The 26,377-nt window shown below is 39.0% G+C and overlaps 1 protein-coding gene across 5 annotated transcripts in view; it reads left to right on the top strand.

Annotated features, from left to right (window-relative positions):
* SEL1L (SEL1L adaptor subunit of SYVN1 ubiquitin ligase) overlaps positions 1–25,401 on the top strand; it is a 54,920-nt gene extending 29,519 nt beyond the window's left edge. Inside the window, exons 7-21 of one of the 5 annotated variants that reach the window (XM_077819224.1) lie at positions 31–84; positions 164–223; positions 1,566–1,647; positions 2,315–2,469; positions 3,571–3,627; positions 5,404–5,472; positions 6,232–6,309; positions 7,758–7,820; positions 9,540–9,627; positions 9,972–10,120; positions 11,441–11,606; positions 13,782–13,856; positions 15,825–15,997; positions 19,441–19,569; positions 20,962–25,401. In XM_077819224.1, the coding sequence (XP_077675350.1) occupies positions 31–84; positions 164–223; positions 1,566–1,647; positions 2,315–2,469; positions 3,571–3,627; positions 5,404–5,472; positions 6,232–6,309; positions 7,758–7,820; positions 9,540–9,627; positions 9,972–10,120; positions 11,441–11,606; positions 13,782–13,856; positions 15,825–15,997; positions 19,441–19,569; positions 20,962–21,165 (1,602 nt within the window). In that variant the 3' untranslated portion in view covers positions 21,166–25,401. Of the gene's footprint in view, positions 1–30; positions 85–163; positions 224–1,565; positions 1,648–2,314; positions 2,470–3,570; positions 3,628–5,403; positions 5,473–6,231; positions 6,310–7,757; positions 7,821–9,539; positions 9,628–9,971; positions 10,121–11,440; positions 11,637–13,781; positions 13,857–15,824; positions 15,998–19,440; positions 19,570–20,961 lie in introns of those variants that run through there. The other 4 variants (XR_013346414.1, XR_013346416.1, XR_013346415.1 and 1 more) reach the window with 4 other exon arrangements.
* Positions 25,402–26,377: the final 976 nt, after the last annotated feature.

The following is a 26,377-nucleotide window of genomic DNA, read 5'->3' as shown; positions in this document are numbered from 1 at the left end:
ACATTCATTGGCTTGTATTTTTAATTTCAGGCTCTTGGATTTCTCTATGCATCTGGCCTTGGTGTCAATTCCAGTCAAGCTAAGGTAACTCTGTCAATTCTTCGCTTTTGCTTTTATTTCACTTCAGATGCAAATGATTAAATATCTTCTATTCTTATTTTAGGCCCTGGTTTATTACACTTTTGGAGCTCTCGGAGGAAATCTGATAGCGCACATGTTTTTAGTAAGTGAGATTTCATAGCTAATTCACAGAACTAAAGTTAATAGAAATGCTCCTTTTTTTATCTAATTTTATATCTCGATTATTAAGATCATGAATGTTTTATATTCTAAACACCTAAAAGTGTAGGTGCTTAGTTTGTATACACATGCTCTAGTGTTTAAAGTGCCTTTTCTTGCCTATGCATTCCATTACTTTTTAATACAGAAACCTTCCACAAAAGGTGGAAGCTAATGCTTAGGACTAGAGTCTCCTTTCACAACTGTTTTGCCCTTATTTATCTCCAGGGATTTCAATGGAGTTACTCCAGAGTTACACTGGTATACATGAGAGGAGACTCAAGCCCTTAAAAACCAAAGCAAGATCTTGTTTTTCTCCAACTGCACGTATAAAATGCACAAATAGAATATGATATATAAGATGCAAAGCCTTTAAAAAGAATGTGTTAAATTGTTGCTCTTGAGGCATGAAAATCTGTTTAGTTGTTTTGTGTGATTTAAAACACAAAGCTCATTGGCTACACTTGCATTCATTTGTAGGGCCCTACCAAATTCACAGCCATGAAAAATGCATCATGGACTGTGAAATCTGGTCTCCCCCCATGAAAACTTGTCTTCTGTGTGTTTGTTTTTTACCTTGTACTATACAGATTTCATGGGGGAGACCAGCGTTTCTCAAATTGGGGGCCCTGACCAAAAGGGAGTTGCAGATGGGTCACAAGGTTGTTTTAGGGGGGTTGTGGTATTGCCACCCTTACTTCTGCGCTGCCTTCAGAGCTAGGGTGCTAGAGAGTGGCAGCTGCTGACTGATGACCCAGCTCTGCAGGCAGGAATGCAGAAGTAAGGGTGGCAATATCATATCATGCCATCCTTTCTTCTGTTCTGCTGCTGGAGGCGGCTCTGCCTTCAGAGCTAGGCTCCCGGCCAGCAACCGCTTCTCTCCAGCTTCCCAGTGCTGAAGGCAGTACCGCAACCCCCCTACAATAACCTTGTGACACCGCCCCCCCCACCCCAAAACTCCTTTTTGGGTCAGGACCCTTACAATTACAGCATCAGATTTAAATAGGTGAAATCATGAAGTTTACGATTTTTAAAATCCTATGACCATGAAATTGACCAAAATGGACCATGAATTTGGTAGGGCCCTATTTATTTGTGTTAGGACTAACTGGCTGACATCCCAAAAATCCTTCTGACCTTGTATTTAACAGTACGTCTAATCTTAAGCATTTCTTCTGCTGTGAAAAGTTGATGAAAGTCACATGAGTGCATCCGGCTATTTAACTGCGTAAATGTCCAATAAGTGGCTGTATAACTGATGGTTCCTTGTTTTTGTATCTTTGCAGGGTTACCGGTACTGGGGTGGGATAGGAGTCCTTCAGAGTTGTGAATCTGCTCTCACTCACTATCGACTTGTGGCTAATCATGGTAAAAAAAAAAAATTCATATTAACGAAGGAGCAAATCTAGAATTACCTACAATATTTGTCTGGGCATACTTCAAAATATTTAGAATTTTATTTTCTTATACTTCCATTAGTTGAACACACTGGTAGGTTAGCTCTTACAGATATTGTAGACCAATTTATGATAACTTATTCCATGTATAACCTTTAAATTTAAAGTTTTAATTCTGAAGGATACCAAAGTACTTCAAATTGATATTCCCAGGCAGAATTAATCTTATAAATTAACTGATTTTTCTAGAAAAACGTAATAGGTTTTTGTATTTATTTCAAAAACATCCTTTGAATTCTGGAAATTCAGAGTTAAGGTTGGTTGTGGAACCTAACCTGTCTTGCACTGTGCACCATCCATGTACGGCAGAGTCACAACCAAAACTGTCTATTCCCCTTTATCATGTGCCTACAATACACAAAATCATAGCATAACTAGTTTGTTCTTGAGAAGTACTTACTCTAATATACCGGCCCCTATGCCCAGTTTATGGGATCTGAGTGAATGTTTGATTTCGATAAAACCAGTCTTTCTGGTGGTGTGCCAAAAATGTAGCTCTCAGTTGAAAGTTGTCTGCAAATAGCTTACTTTATATGTCTTTGTATGTTAACTTGTTCTTCTCATCTTCTTGTCACCAGTGGCTAGCGATATATCTCTGACAGGAGGCACAGTTGTGCAGAGAATTCGCTTGGCAGATGAAGTGGAAAATCCAGGAATGGCCAGTGGGATGCTGGAGGAAGATTTGATTCAATATTACCAGTTTCTAGCAGAGAAAGGAGATGTACAAGCACAGGTATGATCAGTGTGACACAGTGGGGTGGGACTCTTCCAGAGGCTGTTGGAGCAGTTGCAAATGTGTGAAGCTCTCAAGAATCCAGTTTCTTCTCTTGCTCCCAGACCAACATGGTTACTAGAGCTGATCAGAAATTTTTCACTGAAACGTCTTTTGATGGAAAATAGCTTTCTGATTATGTTTTTGTTCTGTTAAAATTTTCAGGTATTTGTTGAGAAACCAAAACGTTCTTGGTTTTCAAACTTAAAAACTCCACCAATAAAAACTGACGAACACAATTTTTTTTTTTTTTGGGGTGTGCTTGGAAAATAAAATTCCTTTTTTGATCAACATTCTAATGGTTGCTTTCCTCACAACCTGAGGAGGAGAGAGCTTTGCAACACTCCAACTCCTCTGGCCAGTTTAAGAGCAGAATTGGCTGTTCTGGAGGGAGCCTTGGCCAGAAGGACTGTCACAGTGCAGGGCCTTCAGGACAGAGGAGCAGAGGACTGCTGAGGCCCTTGGAGAGACCAATATGACCATAGTTAGGTATCTTGTCTGTGGTTGTAAGGTGGCTAGATTTAACTAGAAGAACTGTCATGTGCAACCATCAATGTTCTCCATCCCCCTTTGTTGCTGTTTTCTGCCTCTGTTCAGTAGAACCCAACAGAATTCTACGTAGCACTAATGTTACATTAGAAATGTTCACCCTAAGGAATAAACATGACACACTGGAGTGGCCTTTGGACTAACAACATACCAACCATGTATGGCAGCAGTGACACAGTTAAGTAGAAGGATTGAGAAGATATGATTTTTTAAAACTAAGGTAACAAATTCAAAGATGTTCGATCTTTTTTTTTATATCGTAACAAGGATCTTAAACCTGGAGAAGCTAACTCCATTTGCTTTAGCCTTTTGCCTCAAACTGTGGTGGCTACTAAAGCAGAATAATTTTGTTTTCAAGCTTATTTCCTTTCATCTTTATCTCTGATAAACAATTTGGTATGCTGTTTGCTGAGCATGTGATTAATTTATTCAATTTGTAATTGTATTGCTTGTATATAAAGCTTCTGTATACAGGGACACACAATGCGTTTAGTTTTTGTTTTTGTTTTTCAGGTTGGCCTTGGGCAGTTACATTTACATGGAGGAAGAGGAGTGGAGCAAAATCACCAGGTATCCATTTTACATCATTGCTGGCCTTTAGTGATAAATATAATGATTTACAAGAGAGTAAATTGTCTAGTCCTCCTGAAAAACTAAAACGGTTGTCTAAATGTTGGGTTGATACAGCAATTGTGACTGGCTTTCTTAGCTAGTTGTATGCACTATTCTGATTGGTAGAAGGACCAGATTCTCTCCCTGTTTACACATTAGTTGAAGACATTGGAGATGAAGTCAAAATACATGGTGCAAGATTCCTGTACAGAAGAGACAACACACTTCATTGCATATCTCAGTGACTGAGCTTTTGCATGCATAAGAGGTTTTTCGTGGTGTGCTGATGCATAGATTTGAAATTAGAATCTGGCCCTTGTTGTTTACAAGAATTGTTGCTATACAATAAATATACTCTTTCATGGTTGAATAAGCAGCAAATGGATGTGTGGCTTTCAGTACTGCCAGGTGTTCACAATTCCCAGCTCATTGCTGGGTTGGCTTATGCAATAGGAAGAAATTGACTTGCTGCAAAGGCAGGCAGAATTTTTAAAAAGCTTATGTGATGGTAAATGAAGATCTTATGTGTAACCCATAAGACTCAGAGTGGGCATGTCATGAAGATGATTATTCCAGACTAATTCCCAATAAGAGAGTGAGTGAACTCTGCAGTTGGCTTTAAATCAACTGAAAACAAACAAAAACATCCTTTGTTCAGCTTTGTTTTTGATCCATATGTATCGTTCAGACTGGGCACAGCCACAGAGTCTGCACTGAAGATGAAGGCAATTTGAAATACCTAACATGGAGTTTTGTAACTGCCAGAGTGATAGTGTTCCCACTCGCCCCTCAAGTATCAATCAAGAATTTATAACCAAGGAGGCCTCTTAGAGCCAGCAGCTAGTTCTGGTCAAACTGAACTTTAAATTTAGCTGATTAAATGAGCTTTCCCTAGTGACATCAAACAATCCTGGGTATTCAGCTCAGAATAGTACAAAATCAGATCTAAATATCTACCGAGACTGGAGAATGTCCTACGGACACACATGTCCCTACAATTAAGTTTTTTGGGATGAGTTAGGCTAGGCTAGTAGGGCTCAGCTGCTTAGACTGCTCACAACTGGAAAAATGAGGCATCGCCTCCCTGAATTTTGGGGGAATGCCAGGCCCAGGGTGCCTGCTGGTCTAGGTATGCAAATTATGTGGGGGGAACCTCCTATTACATATATTTAATCATTCAGTGGACTTGGGCAAACTGTCTAATTAAACAGCTCCTGTTTCCCAATAGTGACACTCAACTTAGTGTTAAAATCTTGGTCAGAATTTTGGCCATTCTGTGCTTAAAAAGAGAGAGCCATACTGGAGATAGAGGAAGACCAGAAAGGTTTCATGAATGGCAGGTTATCCTCAGACACTGTGTGTAGCTTTTTCTATGGCGGGGGGAAAAAGATGCACCTGGAGGCAGTGCTCTCAAAATGGATTATGGAAAAAGAGCTGTAATTTTAGAGTGGATTTACCTTATGCAAATGCCTAGAGAATTCATCTTCTGAAACAGGTTAATATGAAGCTGCTTTGCAAATTGAAATTAATGGCATTATTTCTGACCCCTCGTGCTAACTCATGGCATGCCAAGGGATGTTCATCTTCATGTTGGAACCTTTACTGTACATCACAAGCAATATTTGGTAATATACCTGTTACCAGTGGAGTGTAATATAGAATCTACAAACACTGTTTGTTTATGGAGAGGAAATTATTTTATTGACTACAATACTTTTGGACTCTTTCTTACAGAGAGCATTTGAATACTTCAACCAAGCAGCTAATGCTGGTAACTCGCACGCCATGGCCTTTCTAGGAAAGGTAAGACACTAGTATTTCCAGAGCATGCAAATGTGGATGACTGTTTCATTGAGGGTTGCTGGGTATTCTCCTTTTTTTGAAAATCAGTATGATTATTTAGTTGTCTAATTAAAGACTTAAGCTCCTCAATTAGGCATTCACTTTAAAACAAAGCCTCTTTAGAAAGACAAGGAGAGTGAGGTAATCTCTTATTGGACCAACTTCTGTTGGTGAAAGAGAGACACTTTTGAGCTACACAGAGCTCTTCTTCAAGTCCTAATGCTTTAGAGGAAGGTGTAAGAAACTTCACAGTAATCATTGTTTTAGTAATACAAGAGTTCCAGCTCTCCGTTATTCACTCCTAAGCCTTTCCAGCATATTCGGTCTATGTGTGTATGGTATACACTACTGTTAATGGAGCAATATGGTAGCTCAACTTTTTCCAGAATGCCTTTTGATGAAATACAAAAGTTTCCAATAACAAAGCCTCCTAATCAACATCATCTAATTGGTTAAAGAACAATTTCTTTTGATAGATGTGTTTTTCTTGTATTTTTAGAAGACCACTATTTAGCCTTAGTCTAAAACCACATCTTTTCTTATCTATACATGTTGTTGAAATTTGCACTAAATAGAAATTGTTTGTATATTTTCAATGACAGCCAATAAAAGAAATGGACATGAATTCCACATGGAAAGTTAGTCGAGGTTCTTCACTTCTCCCACTTAAAACTAAACTTTGCCCCTTACTTAACTGTTAGTTCTGCTTTTGTCTCCTAGATGTATTCGGAAGGAAGTGATATCATACCCCAGAGCAATGAGACTGCTCTTCAGTATTTCAAGAAAGCGGCTGATATGGTATGTTTTTGGTGGTATGGGTTTTTTTTGTTTGTTTTGTTATATTTTTTTAATTGAGTTTTAAAAAAAAAAAAAAAAAGGCCATATCTGCTGAAAGGTAGATCGTGATTATTCACAAAAGTCTCCCTTTGACTTCATTTTTTGTAACTTAAATAGCTAAAAATTCATATGTAAAGTACTTTACAAACATAGACTATTTCATAAGACCTAAAATTAAGTTCCTGACCACAGTGCTTCATGGAGTTTGCTCAATGCAACAGGTGCAACAATTTTTTTATGACCTGCAACTATTGCTTCTGGTTTAGATGTTTAAATCCCGTCTCTAAATTTCCCCTGCTGTGTGTGTGTGGTCTTCACTTACTCTCCTAAATGGTTGTATAGCAAAGCTATAAATTAAACTGACACTGTGTTCTACCACGGGCTGCAGTTTTTCTCTTGTCCATGCATCATATGCTTTCATTTATTTTGATAATATGCTCAGATTATTTTACTGAGTTTTAAATACGAAAGAAGCTTGAGCATTTAAAATTTTTATTTTATGGGAAGATTAGCTTGAGGCAGAAGTAGCCTTCTGGGAAAGAAATACAGTGCATGTATAAAATGTGGTGAGAGTGAAGTTCTTTGGGTTTTGGGATAAAGTGCTAGTACTTTTCTTACTCTTCCATGCCCTGCAAGATAACAACTAAGATTAGCAACTTGATTACTGCTTGAATTTGTCTAGATACCTGGGGTGAGATTCTCACCCCCTTTCCAGACCTTTTATACCACTCCAGCACTTTTTACCCAGCGTAACAGGATCCTAACAGCCCTGGTAGGGGGAGATTCCCCCCCAGTGCATGCACTGTGAAAGACAGCTGTGTAAAGCTGCCTTCAGAGGAACACTCACAAGTCCTGGTGTATGGAGGTGGATGTCGGGGCAGAGCCATAGCATGCAGTGCGGTAGAGATTCTAGGCAGTGCGGCAGGCCATAAATTGACCATTCCAGAGAGGTTGTCATAATTTAGGGCCCCAAGGCTATTTGCTACACCACAGGTCCCTCCAGCGCTCGGAACAGCCCAGACTCAGGAGCACACAGGTGGCTGAAAGCTATCTTAGTGCCACCTCCCCTTGGGGACTGCAAGTTCTGTGCTGTCTCTCTGAGAGTCACAGCATAGGTTCTTACTTCAGGAGTTGGGTACATCCTAGTTTTCTACTGAAATCAATGGAGTGGTAACAGAATAAGGGTAGCACAATAGGCGCCAAGGAGAGGCTAGCACCATAGGCCTTAAATAGGGACCGTGGCATTTTAAAGAGTTTATGAAAATCTGTTAATCTTCAACAGTAGTTATCCTAGAGGATATTAAAGGACATATTAAAGACTTTGGTAAAACTTGTAGCCAGGTCTTCCCTCCCTCCCCACCGCCTTTTTTTTTTTTTTCCTCCTTAAGTGTTTTTTCCTTTGTTGTCAGGGTAATCCAGTTGGACAGAGTGGGCTAGGAATGGCTTATCTGTATGGAAGAGGAGTTCCAGTGGTAAGTCTGAATAGTATCTTTTCAGTCCTGATCACCTTGTGGAAAAACCAGTCAATTTCTAAAATACCTGGTTGGTAGAAGAGAGGTATAATAATCTTATTTGCTGATTTTTTCCTTCATAGGTAATCAATTTTTAGTTGCTCAAATCCTATGGATATAAGTCGTGAAAGTAAAACTCCAGTACTGAGAAATATAATACCCTGATATTTTCAAATAGCTTGAACAGCCAGTGCCCATTAAAGATGTTACTAGTCACAGGACTGAAATAATTCTTAAAATACAAAACCTACTATAAAATACTTCGAAAATCCAGCTTTATTTTGTCTTGCAATTAGACGTAGCTCTGAACTATTCCTGTTCATTTCTTGGTTCAAGGACACGCAAGTCTATACATAGATTTTTATGGAAATCTGCAGGGACAAATGCTTATATCACTTGCCTTGCTAGTGATTCCATGTGCAAGATATACCTTCCTGGAGCTCCAGGTATTCAGCTCTGCAAACAGATAAATTCAAGGTGTCTGTAGTTGAGCTGAACTATTTCAAAGCTAAATAGTGCAGCTAAGAGGTTCTAGAGCTGTTTTCTCCTGAAACAGTACAATGTGTCCATTCCATGTAGCTAAACAAACTAATTATGTCTATGCACAGCACTGCAATCAGCCATTGTAGTATCAAAGCTTTATGGATACCCGTCCTATAGCTACTGGCATAGGTTTTTGAAGCAGAGGTTTGTTGGAGAGCCTGTAAAATATTTAGTGATTTCTTGGGTGTCCTAAAATACTGAGTTAATAGCCCCATTTTCTACACTTGCAGACAAGTGCTAGGGAATAGTCTACTCTGAAGAGTACATAAAAATCATAGAAACGTAGGGCTGGAATGGACTATCAGGGTCATCTAGTTGGGTCGTGCCTCAGTGCAGAGGACTGTAGTATACCTAGTCCACCCCAACAGGTGTTTGTCTATCTAGCCTGTTCTTAGAAACCTCCAGTGACAGGAATTCCAAAACTCCCTTGGAAGCCTAGTCCAGAACTTAACTACGCTAATAGTTATAAAGTTTTTCCTAATACTTACTCTGCAGCAAGGGAGATTTAGATTAAGCGGAATACTTCTTGTCCTGCCTTCAGTTGACCTAGAGAACAGTTGATCCCCATCTTCTCCGTAACAGCCGTTAACAATTTGAAGACCATTATCAAGTTCCCCCTCACTCTTCTTTTCTCAGGACTAAACATGCCCAGTTGTGTTAACTTTTTTCCTCATAGGTCAGGTTTTCTGAACCTTTTTGTAGCTCTCTGAACTCTGTCCAGTTTGTCCACATCTTTCCTAAAATATGGCTCCCAGAACTGGCCACATGCTCCAGCTGAAGCCTCACCAGTGCCAGGTAGAGCAGGACAGTTACCTCCCGTCTCTTACATATAACACTCTTGTTAATACACCCCCCAAGAATGATGATAGCTTTTTTCACAGCTGCATCACATTGTTGTCTTACTCAACAGAACTCTTCTTTGTGTTTTATATGTAACTCTTCTACATAGCTGGAGAAGAAGCATTAATTTATTTATTCTCCTGTTGTCAGCAAAAACATATAGACATTTATGGGCATATAATCCATTCTTGATGCACAGATACATGCATACAAGTCCATCCTCATTTTGATGAGGCTATATCTCCTTAGTGTGCCACCTTGCTAGGCTCTATAATGACTCAAGCTGTCTTACTGCAGAATTATGAACTGGCATTAAAGTATTTCCAGAAGGCTGCAGAACAAGGCTGGGTAGATGGACAGCTTCAGCTGGGCTCCATGTATTACAGTAAGTGGCTTCAGAATGTTGTTGCATTACGTATTCACTAGATGGCACTGGGACAGTAGGAGTGTGTTTAACATATGAGTCAGTACTGTATATTCATCAGAGGAATTTAGACCACCTAGCACAAAATATAGTAAAATAGTCTTCATGTTCCTTCAGTCTGAATACTTAGACCTTACCTGATGGCATTTTTCTTAACAAATTGTCTTCAGCTACTGTTTCTTAATTGTTTTAAATCAAAAACACAACTACTATATCCTTCATTTTGGTTGCCGTTCTGCCTTTGTGGGTATTCATTTGCAATCTCTGAATAGTGTTGACCTCAGGCATGGCTTCTTTCTTTGTAGATGGCATTGGAGTGAAGAGAGACTATAAACAGGCTTTGAAATATTTTAATTTGGCCTCCCAGGGTGGTCATATTCTGGCTTTCTATAACCTGGCACAGATGCATGCCACTGGCACCGGGGTGATGCGCTCCTGTCATACTGCTGTTGAGGTGAGGCCCTCTCTTCATAAATTTACAACCCAGGCTAATTTGTAGAGCTGGTCAGGAGTTTTTGATAGATTACTTTTGTGGAAAATGCTGATTTGTCAAAACAAAACAGTTCATAAGAAACAGTCGGTTTTGTTCTGAAAAAAAATTGAAAACGTCTTGATGCTTCTGAAATAAAAATTCCAGGGTTTTTTTGTTTTGTTTTGAAATTTTAAGATAATTAAAAAATTGGTCAAAATTGAAACAATGTTTCAATTGATTCCAACCAATTTTTTTTTTCCAGACCGTTTGTGAAAATCTTCAAGATTTTGACTTTGTCCCCATACAGGACAGGAAAATTTTCAAATTCTTAAATGTTCTTGGGACAGGAAAAGGGTTTCCCATCCAGTTCTACTAATTTGTGAAATTGAGTGAAAGTTACTGACTATGTAAGTAGGCTGCAACTCAGTTGAAATCAGTGGAATTGTACACTTCCCCCAGTCCCCACTGGTGTTGAATATTTCCTGTTGAGTTTAGACCCTGTTTCACAGTATAACTTGATAAATGAACAAGCACCTATATATTCCATGGCAAGGTTCCTAGATTCTGTGGCACTCTGCAGTGGCATCTGGAAGTGTTGCAATAGCTTCACTTAAATTAGAAAGAAAGAAAAAAAAAAAAAAAAAGCAGGGGGGAGGATTTTTAATATGAAGGCAAACGATACAACCAAGACGGTAGTCCCTATTTATTTTGAAACTTGAGTTCTCCAGCTGGGGAGGGCTTCAATATTATCTTTGTAATGGAGAGCTAGAAACTTTTTTTTTTTTAAGCTGAGGTTCTGAAGTAATGTGGATTCTGCCACAGATTTTGTGGAATGTGTGGGCCTTGTGCACAAACATATGCAATACAGACAATTTTGAATACTAAACAGCTCTTTCATAAAAGAAACAAGAAAACTGGTAACCTCATTTTTCCTTGTGCTGTCTTGTCTGGGATACGTATTCACTTTTCTTGGGTTAGCCACTTATTCTTCACACTGGCTGAGGTATGGACCTCCTACAACAGAGACTGCCCTTTGGATCTAGAGTTATACTCGAAGAAACCTAGTGTTTTAGTGGTTTGTTTTGAGGCTGTTGTATTCCTGCTGTACTTCCATTGTTAAGGATGTTCTATTAGACTATTAAGCCACTTAAGTGGCTTGTGTTTCTTCCTGTTTCCAGAACCCTTATTGTCCATTTAAATAAACTGTTTCAAAGGCTATCTAAGACGTACCTCTTTGTATCCTTTAAACAGTAAACTTTTGAAGAAGCTTCTGATAACTGTGTGTTCTTTTTTTTCCTACAGTTATTTAAGAATGTATGTGAACGAGGGCGCTGGTCTGAGAGACTCATGACTGCCTACAATAGCTATAAAGATGGTGATTCAAATGCTGCTGTAGTTCAATATCTCCTGTTGGCAGAACAAGGCTACGAAGTGGCACAGAGCAATGCTGCCTTCATACTTGATCAGAGTAAGAGGCTATGCTAGCTTGTGTCAAAAAGTAGGTCACTGTGGATTAGTAGTAACTGTACATTTAACATGCAATGCATCATCAAGCAAGGCATACCTAGGATTAAATAGCTGGTCTGAACTAATAAGGTTTCTTGGACAGCAAGAATTCTCCCCCATCCTGACTGCCTCCTATATTCAGAAGTTATTGATTCTGTTTCTCTTGCCCTGTAAGGATATTTTTCTGGTCTGAGTGTTAATGAACATTTTGAAGTCGGACATACCTGTGTTACAGAAGGAGAGGTTGGGAGAGTGAGGCCTAGAGCTTTACTTCTTAGTGAAGAGTTATTACCCTCTTATTCTTGACTAGAAAGCATGACAAATAGTTAGCTGGGCAGGTGAGCTCTTTCGTTAGACTTGAAAGAACTGTTTAGTAATTAAATCAAGCTTCACTAAAAATGGGTGACCAAAGTAAAGTCTGTGGCAATACAGCAGAGTTATCAGAACATACTAGAAGTAGAGTGATACATGGTTTTTAAAAAAAAATCTGGACATTTATCAGAAAAATGCTGGGTTCCTGCACAAAGTTTTGTGCGGATCTCAAAAATACAACTGCTATGAGCTTTGTGTGATTACCTTACCAAGTCAACCTATTGACTGCTAGTAGATTTCATAGTTTTGTTTTGAATGATGCTAAAAGGTGCCACGCTGAGCACCGTGATGGCTTCGATAGCCAAAAGGGATACAACAGTGGCAGGGTATTTTGGAAGCTTGTTCTGTCAGTATGTCTCAGTCTTGATCCTGAAGACATCACCTATAAGAGTAAGAGGACAAGTTTCCATGGACTCTGAGACTGCCATTTGTGGTGTCACTCTTAAGAAGTGATCATATGTCCATTGGGGACTAGACTGACACAAATGCATTTTACATAGGGTATCAATTGCTGCCATATAATATTTCAAATTTGAAACCAATACTTTAGAATTGAAAGAATTTTAAATGGAATATTAATCTCTTGACCCATGCGGCACTTCCACAGCCATCCCTTTATGTGTGACACTGTGTCAATAAAAGCCTAAAACTTCCACACGTTTCTGAAATGGATTCTAGCACTGCACACAGTGGGTAATTTTTCTTAACTACTTAGATCCTATCCCTTCAACCATGCTTGGAGGTTACACGCTTTTGAAACTTGTATTCAGAGTTAAAATAACTAAAATTGTTCAACTCCTGTGTTCAAAAACTGTGCTTTTTAAGGCCGGATTTTCAAATCTGCCCAGCTTTCATTGAAAACAGTGGGAGTTGTCGAGTGCTGAGCTCTTGGGGGGGGGAAAACCTGTTCACTGTATTAGATGCCTACATGGGAGCTAAAATTGTGATAATCTGGCCTCATTAAAGGTGTTAAGTACGCTGGAAAATCTGGCTACTAAAAATTTTGGGCTGTATCACAAACTATTCCAGCTCCCGTTAGAGTAACAGTAGCTGTTATCTGCAGCACAAATTGTCTACAAGAGAAATAAACTTTATATTGTACCATGTCGTATATGTTTTCTAACTTGTAATCCATTCTGCAAAGGAATGGTATAGTGCTACTATTGCAGGGATCGGCAACCTTTAGCACACGGCCCGCCAGAATAAACCCTCTGGCGGGCCGGGCCTGTTTGTTTACCTGCCGCGTCCACAGGTTTGGCTGATTGCAGCTCCCCCTGGCTGCGGTTTGCCGTTCCAGGCCAATGGAGGCTGCGGGAAGCGGCGCGGGCTGAGGGATGTGCTAGCCGCTGCCCAAGTTCCCCAAGGACTGAACTGGCCATGCGTGTAACTTAGAGCAGGCTGCTCTAAATTCCCTAGATTTCTCTAGCTGGAGTAATGTTGTGCCATATGTGGATTGCCCCTTTGTACTTTTGGTCCACTTGGGAACCTAGAAAAGGGTATAGAGTGGGAGGCATAAAGGTAGCTACACCAGCTTTACACCACCCAAAATTCTGTCCCCTTTGCACCATAAGTGGAGCACAGAGAATAAAGAACCAAAGGTCAGAATCTGACCCATGATCTCTGAGGCACAGCCGTTTAATCCAGCTCAGCAAAGGTTTTTGTAAATGGTGAACATGGACACTGACGTGCACATAATCAGGAAGACAGTATGGAGGTTCTGTGCCCTGTTCCTGCTTGACTTAATTACTTCCTTTTTTTCCTGCAGAAGAGGCCAGCATAGTAGGAGAGAATGAGACTTATCCCCAAGCCTTGCTGCATTGGAATAGAGCAGCCTCCCAAGGTAAGTCACAGTTCAATGATGACAATTTCACTTTGAGCACCTGGTCTAGTTTCTTATCTACAGGATATTAACTTTACTAAGTAGGTTACTCTCTCCTTTCAAATAAAACAAGTGTAGTATCGACAGACCGTTACTTTCTGGGTCATTCCTTGACTGAAATATTCTGCTGTCTGTCTAGGACTTACTCTTTATCCAGTTTTCAATATGAGAATTGGCTCACATACTACTTGAGTCTTCTGGGGATTAGACAAGATTCAGTGACTTTCAGCTCTGCAATCTTACACTTGCTGCCTACCTTATAGGCTTTCCTACTAGCATGGCTACTGCTCCTAGTGATTTCCCTTCTAAATCACTACTTTGAAGGATTTATAATTACTACGACAATAATCAGACAGTTTTTGTAGTCTGTCTCAAATCTGTTTGATAGTCCTTGATGTGAGTGCAAACAATAGCTCACTGGTTTGGAGCACATCTCTTGGGGGTCGTGTTTTCCTATGACTCAAAGAACAGATCTGTTTTTCAGAAAGCTGTTTTGCTGGCCACTGGCCAAGATTAAAGTAAGTCCTGGTGCTGTTTACAAAGAGACTGGGTAAGAAGGAAAAAGTCAGATATTTAAGATTCTTTCAGATGGCACATCCTTCCAAGCATATGTTGGTTTAACTATCTCTGAACTGATCCTTGAAAGACATAATTTAATGATCTAAGCGCTGACACTGAACTACGTAGGCTCGCTGGAATTCCAGATTTAAATCCCTTCAGGCTTGATTCAGCCTTTCATCCTTCTAAGCTAGAGTGCCATGCAGTTAACTGTGATGATGATCTCTGGAATGGGTCCTTATAAACTGAGGCTCTGCACACTGTAGCCACTGAATGTCCCATGGCTCCTTTCATAAAAGTAGAGGTTTACCTGTGTGTGGTTAGGAAACTTTCCTCACCACATCAGGTATGCTCTGTAGTGCTTACCTGGTGCCCTTCAACCCAGAGATAGGTATATTTCAGTGGTATCAGAGAGACAAGGTGGGTGAGGTAAATATCTTTTATTGAACCGACTGCTGTTGGTGAGAGAGACCAGCTTTCGATCTCCAGTAAAAGATATTACCTCACCCACTGTGTCTCTCCAATATCCTGGGACTGACACAGCTACAATTACACTGCAGATGGTGATATCTTAGTTTGCAGTGCACAAGGCATCTAGGCCACAGTAGATGCAGCTAGGTTGATGAAAGAATTCCATTGACTTGGGTAGCAGCTCTGGGAGAGGTGCATTTGTTGCAGCAATGGAAAAAGCCCTTGTGTTGCTGTAGGAAGTGTCTACGCTACAGTGGTACAGCAGTGTAGCTGCACCTGTGCTGCCATAGCGTTTATATTGTAGACATACCAAAAGTCTTTGGGCATGTGGCACAGATCTGCAGTGTTGGCTCCAACAAAACATTGGAAACATGGAAAAATTGATGTATGAAAAGGACTAACACACCAACCCATTTGACAAGTATTTTTTGAAAAAGCTAAAACTGTAAGTGTCTCTTTTCTGAGCCGGTGGGGGTGGGAGTATATTTTTAAATTAGCCAATATAAGGACATTGTAAGGTAAAAAATTAGCAAATAAAATAGTAGCCAAACCATTATGCAGGACGCCCAAACATATTTTATAGATTTCCCAGAGGCTTCAGTCAATCTTAAACTGCAGTTATTTTGCTAATACTGCTGTGAATATGGAACCCTTCATTATTTTATTACTTTGAACACTTACATGAAAGCAGGACAGCTCAGCTGGTGATGCTCTTATGAACACCTTGGGAATAAGATTCTGTTTTCACTGTGCAAGAAGAAAAATAAAGCAAATGATACGATGTACAAGACATATTGAAACAAAATGCTTTTCTAGAAATCATCAGTGCATCTTAAAATGAAATTAGAAGAACACCTTGCACATCTCACTCGTCTCTTATACTGCCTTTCCTCTAATTAGGTTACACTGTTGCTAGAATTAAGCTTGGAGATTACCATTTCTATGGCTTTGGTACCGATGTTGATTATGAAACTGCATTTATTCACTACCGATTGGCATCAGAGCAACAGCATAGTGCCCAAGCCATGTTTAACCTGGGATACATGCATGAGAAAGGACTGGGCATCAAACAGGTGAGCACAGCTTGATATAAGTTATTAGTTTTATTCAAAGTATTATTTATTAATAAATATATTTGTATTGTAGTAATCCCTAGAAGCCCCAACTGAGATTGGTCCCTGCTGTGGTAGGCACTATATACAACCTGAATAGGATGTAAATAGACTGACAAAGGGTGGACAGCAGGAAATATTATCATCTCTGTTTTGGAGTTGGGGGAACTGAGGCACAGAGAAGAGTGACTTTCCCCAAAGTTGCAAGATGTCTGTGGCAGAGACAGGAATTGAACCCAAATCTCCTGGGCTAACGTTTCCAAAGAAGAATATATGTACATATAAGAACTGCTCAGAACTCTCATACATTATTATAGGGACATTTAGTAGCAACCTGTCTCTGTGTTGCCTATTACTTTCCATCTAGAAAGGATTCTTGAGATCTTTTATTTTATTTATTTATTTATCTCTCACCTCCTTTGCAGCAGGTCTTTGAAATCCAGCATACACGCAGGCAAATGTGCTTTGGTTTTTTGGTTTTCTTTTGTTTTGTACCCCCAATTAAATTCATTCAAATTTTCTCAGGAAGAAAACTTTTTAAAAAAAAAATCTCTATTTCTCTTCTCTTCTCTTGGGTTCCTCAGAAAACTTTTGGCAGCATGCCAAGATAATTCATCATGAAAATGCTGGACCCCTGCTGTTGCCAAAACAGCAGCAGAACACCTGGATGGCAAGGAGCCAGGCCATGGACCCAGCACATGTCCTTAACAGTCCTGTCTCCCACTGTGGGAACATTACATGGGGTAGGGGGGAAAGAAAGGAGCCAAGCCAGAGCTCCCCCTCATCCACTTCTTGGAACTAGCACATGGCTCCATAGACCCCGTAACCCTCTCTCCAAAAAATCTCCCCCCCCCTTTGATGGCAGCTTTCTCCTGTTGTGAGCTAGTGTGATTAGTCCTATAACTCAAACAATAGAAGTCTTTGATGCAATGCCGAAGATTCGGGGTTCAAATTGTGATGATGGGAGAGGGGGTGGAGTGCAGATTGTTCCAGATATACAAAAAATTTTTATCTTTCCTTAACGTACACACAAAAAGCCAGGAAATTGCATGTAAAAAACTTATTTAGCTTGGCAAGTCAAGCCACTGAAAGTTACGAAATGCCAGATTTGCGATTGCTATGCTATCTTCATTTTGCCACCTTATGTGTATGTATTATGTATCTTTAATTGCACAGTAATATACTGATTTTCCACAGAACCTCTTCCTTATTCATTGCATAGGTTGGTTTCACAAGGAGGCAGAATTATGGTTGCAGTAGGCAACCGTAAATCTCTCACTTCATAATTTTAGAGTATTTGTGTTTGAAACGTTAATATTCTCTTAATGTGTGTGGAGGGTGTATGTTATAATAATAATAGGCAGAGCAGGTAGCAACACTCTTCTGAAAGTGGCCCAACATTTCCCATTAGAAGACCCTGTTTTCAGTTGCTTGTAACTTTTTGCTAAACTGTAACTGTTTGGGAAAAAATTTTGCATGCTGGGTGTCTACCTCAGGCTGAATACTTTGTGGAAGATTTCAGCCAAATGGGTCAGCAAGAATGAGTCTAGAAAAATGTTTTTGCTCATTTAAAAAAATCACACAACCTTTTTTCTTTGAAAAGCTTTCATGTCCCCATGCTTTGGAACAGGGACTTGAAATTAGAAATGTACCTTTTGCCATCTCCATGAAAATCTATTCAAATTTGGCAATATTATAAGCCTTTCAAAAATCATTACTATGTGCTCTGTAGAGTTATTAAATTTTACCATCTAAATTTCCAAAAATTGCATAGGCAGCCTTAATTCTGGCATTACCTAAAATTTGATTGCTTGGCTTTGCAACCTTAGTGTTCTTTTAACAATCTTTATTTGCCCCTGGGGGGGCAGGAGGAGGAGAGTGTGTGTGGGGGGAGAGGGAATTTCAGGCAGCTTCTTAAGTATTAAAGAAAATACAGATCGTTACTCACATTAAAGAATTATAATAGGAAATTAGAAATAAGACTCTTTCAATTAAGAAAACACAGCAATTTACAAAGTTTAAAGGAAAGCCCAAGTTTGTGTTTACAGTAAGTAAGGATATGAACATACCCTGTTTTCACTTTCACTAGTTAGTCAACTCATGCTTTTTAATTTAAACAAGTGCTTCCAGACTTCAATAGTTCTCAATTTTTGAAGTGTTTGTAAAAATAAATAAATAAATGGTGTTAACATCAATATTTCTAGAATTTGTCCCAAATGAGATGCTTGATTATGGATTTAAAAACAGAAGTTTTTCAAGGGATGGAGAATGGATTGAGAAGAACTATTTTTATTGCATTGGTTTAATATTTGAGAAAAATGAGTTTACCATGTTGTATTAGCTTCTTTCTAAAAAAGACTCTTGATGGGGGGGGGGGCTGCTTTTAACAAGTACTGGGTATCGTTAATGTTCAAAATTGAGTTTGCACTTAACAAATTTATAGCAAATATTTTGTGTAAGGAACAAACTCACTAAACATTCTCCTTCATAAAATAGCAGAAAGAAATGGAAATACAAAGTGTGTATAAAATAGTGTATAAACTGAACACAACAGCTATGATTCTAACTAAAAGCACTAACAAACTTTATGGCTAGCTTCATTTCCCTTATTACTGCTAGTATAGCACAAGTGTGAAAAGGGCAGTGTTCTCTATCAGCTTGAACAAAAAGCTTGCTAGGGGAGATTTCTAAGGAATTCTCTCAACCTTTCTATCTTTTATTGAAATAAAACAACCAACAGTAATATAGCTAATATAACCCATCAGCACAAGGTGTATATAAGATGGTTTTCTGTATTTCTTAAAATTCCAATATAAATTAAGGCTTTGTCATGTAGCAGCAAGCAGAAAGATTACGGAGTCACTTGGTATCATCTGCATAGTTAGGGTTGCATTCTAAAATGCATTCAATGAAGCCTAAAATACTGGTGCTTGGTTGGTTGATATTCTCTAATGTATGTGGCCAGTCTGCTATAAGGAGTATCTGCGGAAGGGTGTTTTAGGATGAAGGCTCCCCTACTGCTTTGCAAAGTTCTGTGTGTGTATTAAAATATATTGATTGAACAGCCACTCTTACATCAATTTCGACAGTTTTACTCACACAGCATGTGAGTATGGATGTGGATGCAAATACATGGCCTGAAACAGAAGGAGGTGGGGTAGAACAGATCTTAATGAAATAAAGTTGGCCACAAAACAATTCTTCCTTTGAAAAGGCTTTTTTTTTTTTTTTTTTTTTTTTAAATGAATGGGCATTATTGGCTCTTATCTGGCAAACAGGCAAAGTATAAAAATTCCTTTCGGTATCGGAAGCTCTTGGCCCTGAAGTAACTGCCAGCTTAAATACCTTAATTTTGTTTGGATTTCTTTGGAAATAGATTTCAGTGTATTATGTATTAATTACAGGATATTCACCTTGCAAAACGCTTCTATGACATGGCAGCTGAAGCCAGCCCAGATGCTCAAGTTCCTGTCTTCCTAGCACTCTGTAAACTCGGGATTGTCTACTCCTTGCAGTATGTACGAGAAACCAATGTAAGTAATGCAGACACTTAAGAGTGATGGCAAGGAATCTTTATTCCTAACTCTGGAACCTCCTTAGAAGTGGAAGCAAAGCATCACATCTCCACCCCAAACTCCGTACCTTTTAGGATAAGCTTTTCTGCACTGTCTTGTTTTCTTCTATGTCTCCAAAAAAATGGAAAACAATGCCTTTCCTACCTCTGCAGTTGCAGGAAATTGTGTGGGATATACTCATTTTATCCTAATAATTAATCCCCCAATCAGTGTTCTAGACGCTGTGCTAATACTCCCTTCAAGAGAACTTTCCTCACCCAAAACTTGGTAACTTATGTGGGCAGGTTTCCCCAGAATTAAGCTTACCATCCCAGGAACAGCATGCCAGTGTTTATTTGCTTTCCTTCCTTGTGGCTTGATCATACTGTATTTGCACTCCCTTATATGCAACCATAACAATTCCACCCCACCCCAGTCAGAAACTATTATCAACACGATTATGGTGCTGTTCTCTCAACAGGGTCTCCACATAGTGCTTAGTGATGGGCATTAAAGAAATGTTTGTTTGGGTACTTATATGGCCCCCATCACCATATTATCTGACTGCCTCAGATGTTCATTAATTTAATGTATTCCCTCAACACCCCTAAGGTCAGGACACTCAAAGAGTGAGAGCAATGATAATACCCATTTTGCAGAAAGGGAGCTGAGGCACAGAGAGATTAATTGATTTGCTGATGGTCAAACAGGAAGTCTGGGCAGAGTAGGAGGCCTAGATTCAGTTCCCTTAGACCTGGTTCAGTGCCATAAGCATAAGACCATCATCCCTTCTCTCTGTTTCTCCACTTCTGGTTTCTACTTCTGCACTTTTGTTCAGGACATTTGGCAGGCTCCAGCAAATGAAAAGAAAAAAAATAATAAAACTTCAGCATTCATCAGAAAATAAGCAAATGATACCTGAACTACTGCAAAATTCTTTTCCTGTAGTTTTCATGCAGATGTTAAGTCTTGAGCTCCAAGGAAGAAAATGCGATAGAAAAAAAACTTCAGTCTGAAGGAGGAGCAGAACAGTTTCTACTTGTTAATGTGGCAGCATGGGTTATTCTTGCCTCAGGCTTAAGACTGGTGGGTTAAAGGCTTCGCGCACATGAAAGATATGTAACCACATAAGAAGTTGCAGGTGTTCATTTTATAGTGCATAGCATTTCCTGTTGTAGCTGTTGAAACGGGAGCTTGATTTTGGTTAATCTGCAATGACAAATATTAGTACTGGTGTATTAAAAGAAAACTGCTAAAAATAAAACATGCAGGTGGCTTTCCCCAGAATTAAAGATGTCTGAAACTACTATGACATTTCTGACTCATGCAGCCAGAAGAACATAATGGTGAGTTGTTTGTTTTGGTTTTTAGGTCAGAGAGATATTGTCACATCTTGACATGGACCAGCTGTTGGGACCTGAGTGGGACCTTTACCTTATGACGATCATCGCTTTGCTCCTAGGAACAGTTATAGCTTACAGACAGAGGCAACATCAAGCTATCCCCAGACCGGCAGGGCTGCGGCCAGCTGTGCAGCAACAAGAACCTCCACCAGAACATCAGCCTCCACAATAGCAGCAACCGGAATCTCAATGAAAAGAACTGTATTCTCCAGCAGAAACTATTTTCATTGTGATTTAGAACAGATCAGTGGTCCTTTCCCTTCAAAAGAGGCTCAAAGAAGCATAAAATTCTGAAAGCTGCTTAAAATGATGCCTTTTTTCAGGGATAAGTAACTTTTTCTAGACTGATTTGAATGTTATTTCAGTGCCAATGGAATAACACAATGGCTTTTTTCGTGAAACACAAATGTGCTACTACAAAAGTGATGCCTGCTATATCCAATTTCTCTTTATTCAAAGTCCTTTTTCATCATCTCTTAAAGTGTGTGGAAAACATTGGCTAACATGAGCTGACCCATGTAGAAAGAAAAAAATGTTGAAAGGCTGAAAACCTGAACTCTGCTTTTCTGAGTAAAAAAGAGATCCTCTAGAACTGTGAGAATTTTTTTTCTTGTCTGCATCCCAAGTATTCCTACAGACCTTATTTTAATTATTCTTTAATTATTTTAATTATTCACCGTTCACGTAGTCTCATTATTTGCCTTTGATGTTTTGACCTGAATGTTTCCATTCAGAAGAAGCAAAAACAAAAGCAAAATCTGTAACTAGTGAGCAAATTTCTTGTTCTTTGTGATTTGCACTTTCGGGGTTTTGTTTTTTCCTTGCAGCATACATTTTGCTAATGGCCAATCTCTATTCCAGAAGGCAAATAGGGATAGATTGCATTTGTAAAATAAAAGAATGATTTAAAAAATCCTCCACAGAATGTCCTCCACAAACATTTGGAAAAGTGGTGAATATTTTCTTGTAGCCTCTGTGCAACTTGTGGGATTTCTTAGCACAAGAGCAAAAAGGCAATTTGTTAGTCTTCCTGCTTTATTTTTTTATTCTTGTCTCTCTAGTAAGGAGAGAGTGGTTAACCATAGAATGCAGCAAGAATTAGTGTTAAGAAAAGACTCTGATGGGGTGGACATAGCCAGAAGCCTTCTCAGCTCAGTTATAGGTAGACTATTTTTCTAGTGTTTCTTTTATTAAAAGGTGGGACTCTCATGTTTCTCGAGCTAGTCTTACAACTTCAGCAATCCAGTCAGTAATTACAATGGAAATGACCTGTATCACAAGGTCTTTATGCAGCTAAAATCTACATATCTTGCTACATACATAGTGGGTGCAGCAGAGAATCTGCCTCTATCTGCTGAGCACATCTAAATGAAGGGGGTACAAAGGGGTGAATTCCAGCTCCCTACTATTGGAGCTGGATTTTCATCAGCATTGCTGCACTTCAGAGCAGCCTAAGAACTGCTCGGAAATGTGCTAGCTGGTAACAACCCCTCACTGGAACACAGGAGCATCTAGAGTGGAGGTGGTTCTAATGGATTATGGCTCCTTCATGTCACCAGAGCAGTGGAAAGGTTCCACCCTGGGGTAGAGAATCTGACCTATAAACTCAAGGTTCTTGTTTTGTAAAATTCTTGATAGTTGTTTTAACTGATCATAACCATTTGGAAGCTAAATGCACGAAGTAAATATAGGAGAATAGCTTTCGGGGGGAAGAAGGCAGAAATCTGTACTCCTTTTTCTCAGTAGCAGATATGGATATTTGTTTCCATATTAACGCTATACCCTGTGGATACACTATTTTAAAGCAAAATGAAATTTCAATATTCAAGACTCTGATGCTTCCTCTAGATCGTACATTGTGCATTTAAAGAGTTAACTGCTTCCTTTTTAAAGGCTTTTGTTCAGTAGATCAGCATTTAAGAAAGAACCAACCTGTATGAAAAGGCTTCGAAACTGTGAGATCGTTTTGTACATAATGTATTATAAAGAGTTGAATGGGCAAGGTCTCTTTGCAGTTAACTCGTTGCATTTTGGGAGAAGGGCTAAATATTCGTTTCTGGAAGCTAATGTTTTGTGGCTGACTGCAGTATTATGAATGCAGAAAAAACTTTTAGATACTCCAAGAGCGTGGAGTCACAATCTCACTAGGTCTTCATGGAAGTTGCATTCTGGGGCAGGAGGATGTTTCAATTCTGTTTGAGAGGGAACAGTATTGAATTTCTACATGATCTGATTAAAATGTATAGCAGTCCAGTACCTGCATTATTTAAAAAAAAAAATTCAGTGAACTTCCAGACCTTTTCCCTCTGCAGTATTTTATCTCTTCCCTTGATTTTGTAGATCTCTCTAGCTCAGCATGAGCTAGTTAAAGGCTGGATGGAAAACATTTTCCAATTCACCACCACTGAATGCATTGTGTATCCATAATCTAATAGAGCTAAATTCTAATGGCTTAATCCTAGCTATGTGGTTTATAACAGCAGTCTTTCGTAGCTGGCTTTGCACATAGCTGACACATTTTACATTAAAGAAATCAACAGAAGGAAATATATCATCAAAACATTTTTTCATTTTATAGAATTGCCTTTTGAGGAGTACAACATAAGCAATAAGGAAGTTTTCCCCTACTGTTGACCATTGCTTAATCTTGTCAAATGGCATCCATTTGAATAAAGTGATGATAGCAGAAACTAGTTAATATGAATAACATCAAACTAACTCAGGGATTAAAGAAATATGAGTAAATTTTGTAAGTCTGCTGCCTACAAGGTGGTTCAGTTTTTCTGACAATCCCTTACTGTTCTGCTCCAAACTTTGCAGCCTATTTTTGCTTCTTACAAAAATAAGACTTAGTAATATTGAATTATTTCAGGTTGTGCACACAGTTTATCAATCAGTTCTTTCAATTTCCTAAGTAAGTAGGAGTGGGTTTTTAATTATCTTGCTGGTATTTGTTTTTATAGAGCATCTTTTCATTTTTAGTGGCACACCTTGTCTTTCTAGTTGTGTGCAAGAGCAATTTGAAGGGGGATTGGGTTTAAAATAAAATTCAGTTAATCACTTGGTGTGACAGTTCATTCAAATTCTGTTTCTAATTCAGTGAAGTTATGTTGCTAAAGTTGCGTATGCACCTGCCTAACTCTGAAGGCTAATATGCAAGTTCTGACTACTTCACCACTGGGAAGTTAGATAACTTCAGTCAGAAATAAGTGATAATTTGAGATTGTACTTGGTTAAAAATCTACTGACCCTAAATTCTGCTTGGTTTATTTTCCCCTATATTTCTTTTCTCTCATTCTTTATTCTGGAAGCTTGAATGAGAACAGGGTTTCTGAATGTGAACCATAGTGTGTTTTGAGGGTTAAATAATTTTATAGCCCCCCCACACACACACACACACCCGGCAGTGTTTTAAGTGCAAACTTTACCTATGTAATCTTCCCAGTGCTTACTGTACTGAACAGTAGAGTACCCAAATGCCATCAGTGGGAGTTCTACATGTGGAAAGAAATTAGGAAGATGAAGATCTGAGGAGACAATTTTATTCCAGTGACCTCAAATCACTAACCTTATGTACCTATCAACTTAAAAATGTTGCTTGTAATTTGAAAACAAAACTCTTAAATAGTTGATTTAACTGCCAAGTTGAGAATTTAGGATTCTGTCATGTACCTTTTCCTTGGTGATGTTTGTCCAAGGGTCTGCTTACATCAGTTGTCATTATTCATTTGTTTGGAAATATTTCACCCTATGACTAATAATTTCAAATGAGGAATAAGTAGCGGAAGAAAGGAGCTTGTGTTAATACAAATGTCCTTAATCATTTTTTCAAAACATAAAAGTGAAAATTTTTCCATGAGACTTTGGTTGTTGTGATAAACTTGCTGAAGTAAAACTCATCAACCTGTCTTTCCGTGTGACTTTTCAAGAAGGTTAAATGTATTGTCAGAGCATTTATAGTGTTCAAAAATATTATGTACCGATCCTGTTGCCATCAATATACCAATTAAGTTTGGCACATTGTTATTACAGGGGAAAGCTCAACTTTACCAACTCTTTCCTTTTTAAATAAGCAACCATAAGATGATATTTATGTTTGGGTTCCAGAAAATATTCACAAATATACAACAAGGAAAAGGCTTAGTATGACTTGAGAATTACTACAAGTGCATAAGGGCAGGCAAGGGCTACTGGCAAAAGTCCTTTTTGTCTTTATCAGCTGCAGCTGTTAAGAGGGTATTGTAGGGATTTTTAAAATTTATTTTGTATTTAAGGAAACGCAGTATAAAGGCTGGTAAAGTGTAATATAATTGTGTAAACAAATTATGTTAATAGAAAGATGTACAGATTCATTTTGTACTGTGTCTTTAATCCTGTGAAATAAAGTTACCACCTCTGTATGCTGTAAGATACTTTGGTTCTGATAACAAACTGTTCTAACCATAGGCTAAAACTATATATAAAGTCCTGCTTCTTTTTATTTTAATTCCAAATGCTGTCCTGAACACACAAAAGCATTGCATCTGCTAATTCAGGGAGGCAGAGTTGGTAAGGCACTGGGAATTGGGAAACCAGGGTTGTAATGCCAGATCTGCACAAGTACCATATACCAAGTCTATGGCATATTGCTTAATTTCTGTACCTCCATTTTCCAATATTTAAAATGGCAATAATGCTTGTTGCAGACATGGAGCTGCTATGTAACACTGATCTGTAATAGTATGTAACTGTGTTTGACCTGGTCAGTGAATTAGATTCTTCTTTGAGTGGATGCAGCCATGTATTCCACTTAGGTATGTGCATGCTGGAGTCAGAGAATGTGCCTAGCAGTACCGGGGCAGGGGGAGGGGGACGCTCCTATTTCATGGCTGTAGCCCCACCCCTGACTATATGCAACCCCAGCATCTCTCAGTTCCTTCTTATTGCCCATAGCTGGAGTCGGAACTCTGTAGTTTTCAACTTCACAATCCTCTATTCAGTGACTTTTTTTTTTCTAGTTGTATATAGTTCATTAGTACCCCAGTATAGTGTGTGTTAGACTTTGTGTTAGTTGTAGTTAAAACGTTGTCGGGGACGGGGCGGGGGGTGGATTACCAGTAACGATCCCCACATGCGGTGCGTGGTGTAACTAGGCAAAGCCCATGTCAAGAGCAGTGTTCAATTTGTAGATCGTTCACTAAACAGACTCAAGTGGCTAGAAATCTTTGTCTGAAGCAGTACCTGCTCAAACAGGCCATGCAGCCTACTTCAGCATTGAGGCCTTAGTAGGTAGCCCTTGGGTTCGAAGAGTGCTCCCGCTTTGCGTCCTGGAGTTGGCACCTCTCTGAAGAGATGGAGGAGTCATTCCCCATCGAGTGCTCTGAGGAAAATTTCACATAAGGCCA

The sequence above is a fragment of the Eretmochelys imbricata genome, chromosome 6 (assembly GCF_965152235.1).
Source record: "Eretmochelys imbricata isolate rEreImb1 chromosome 6, rEreImb1.hap1, whole genome shotgun sequence".
Taxonomy (NCBI): domain Eukaryota; kingdom Metazoa; phylum Chordata; order Testudines; family Cheloniidae; genus Eretmochelys; species Eretmochelys imbricata.
This window is presented reverse-complemented; position numbering and strand designations above follow the sequence as displayed.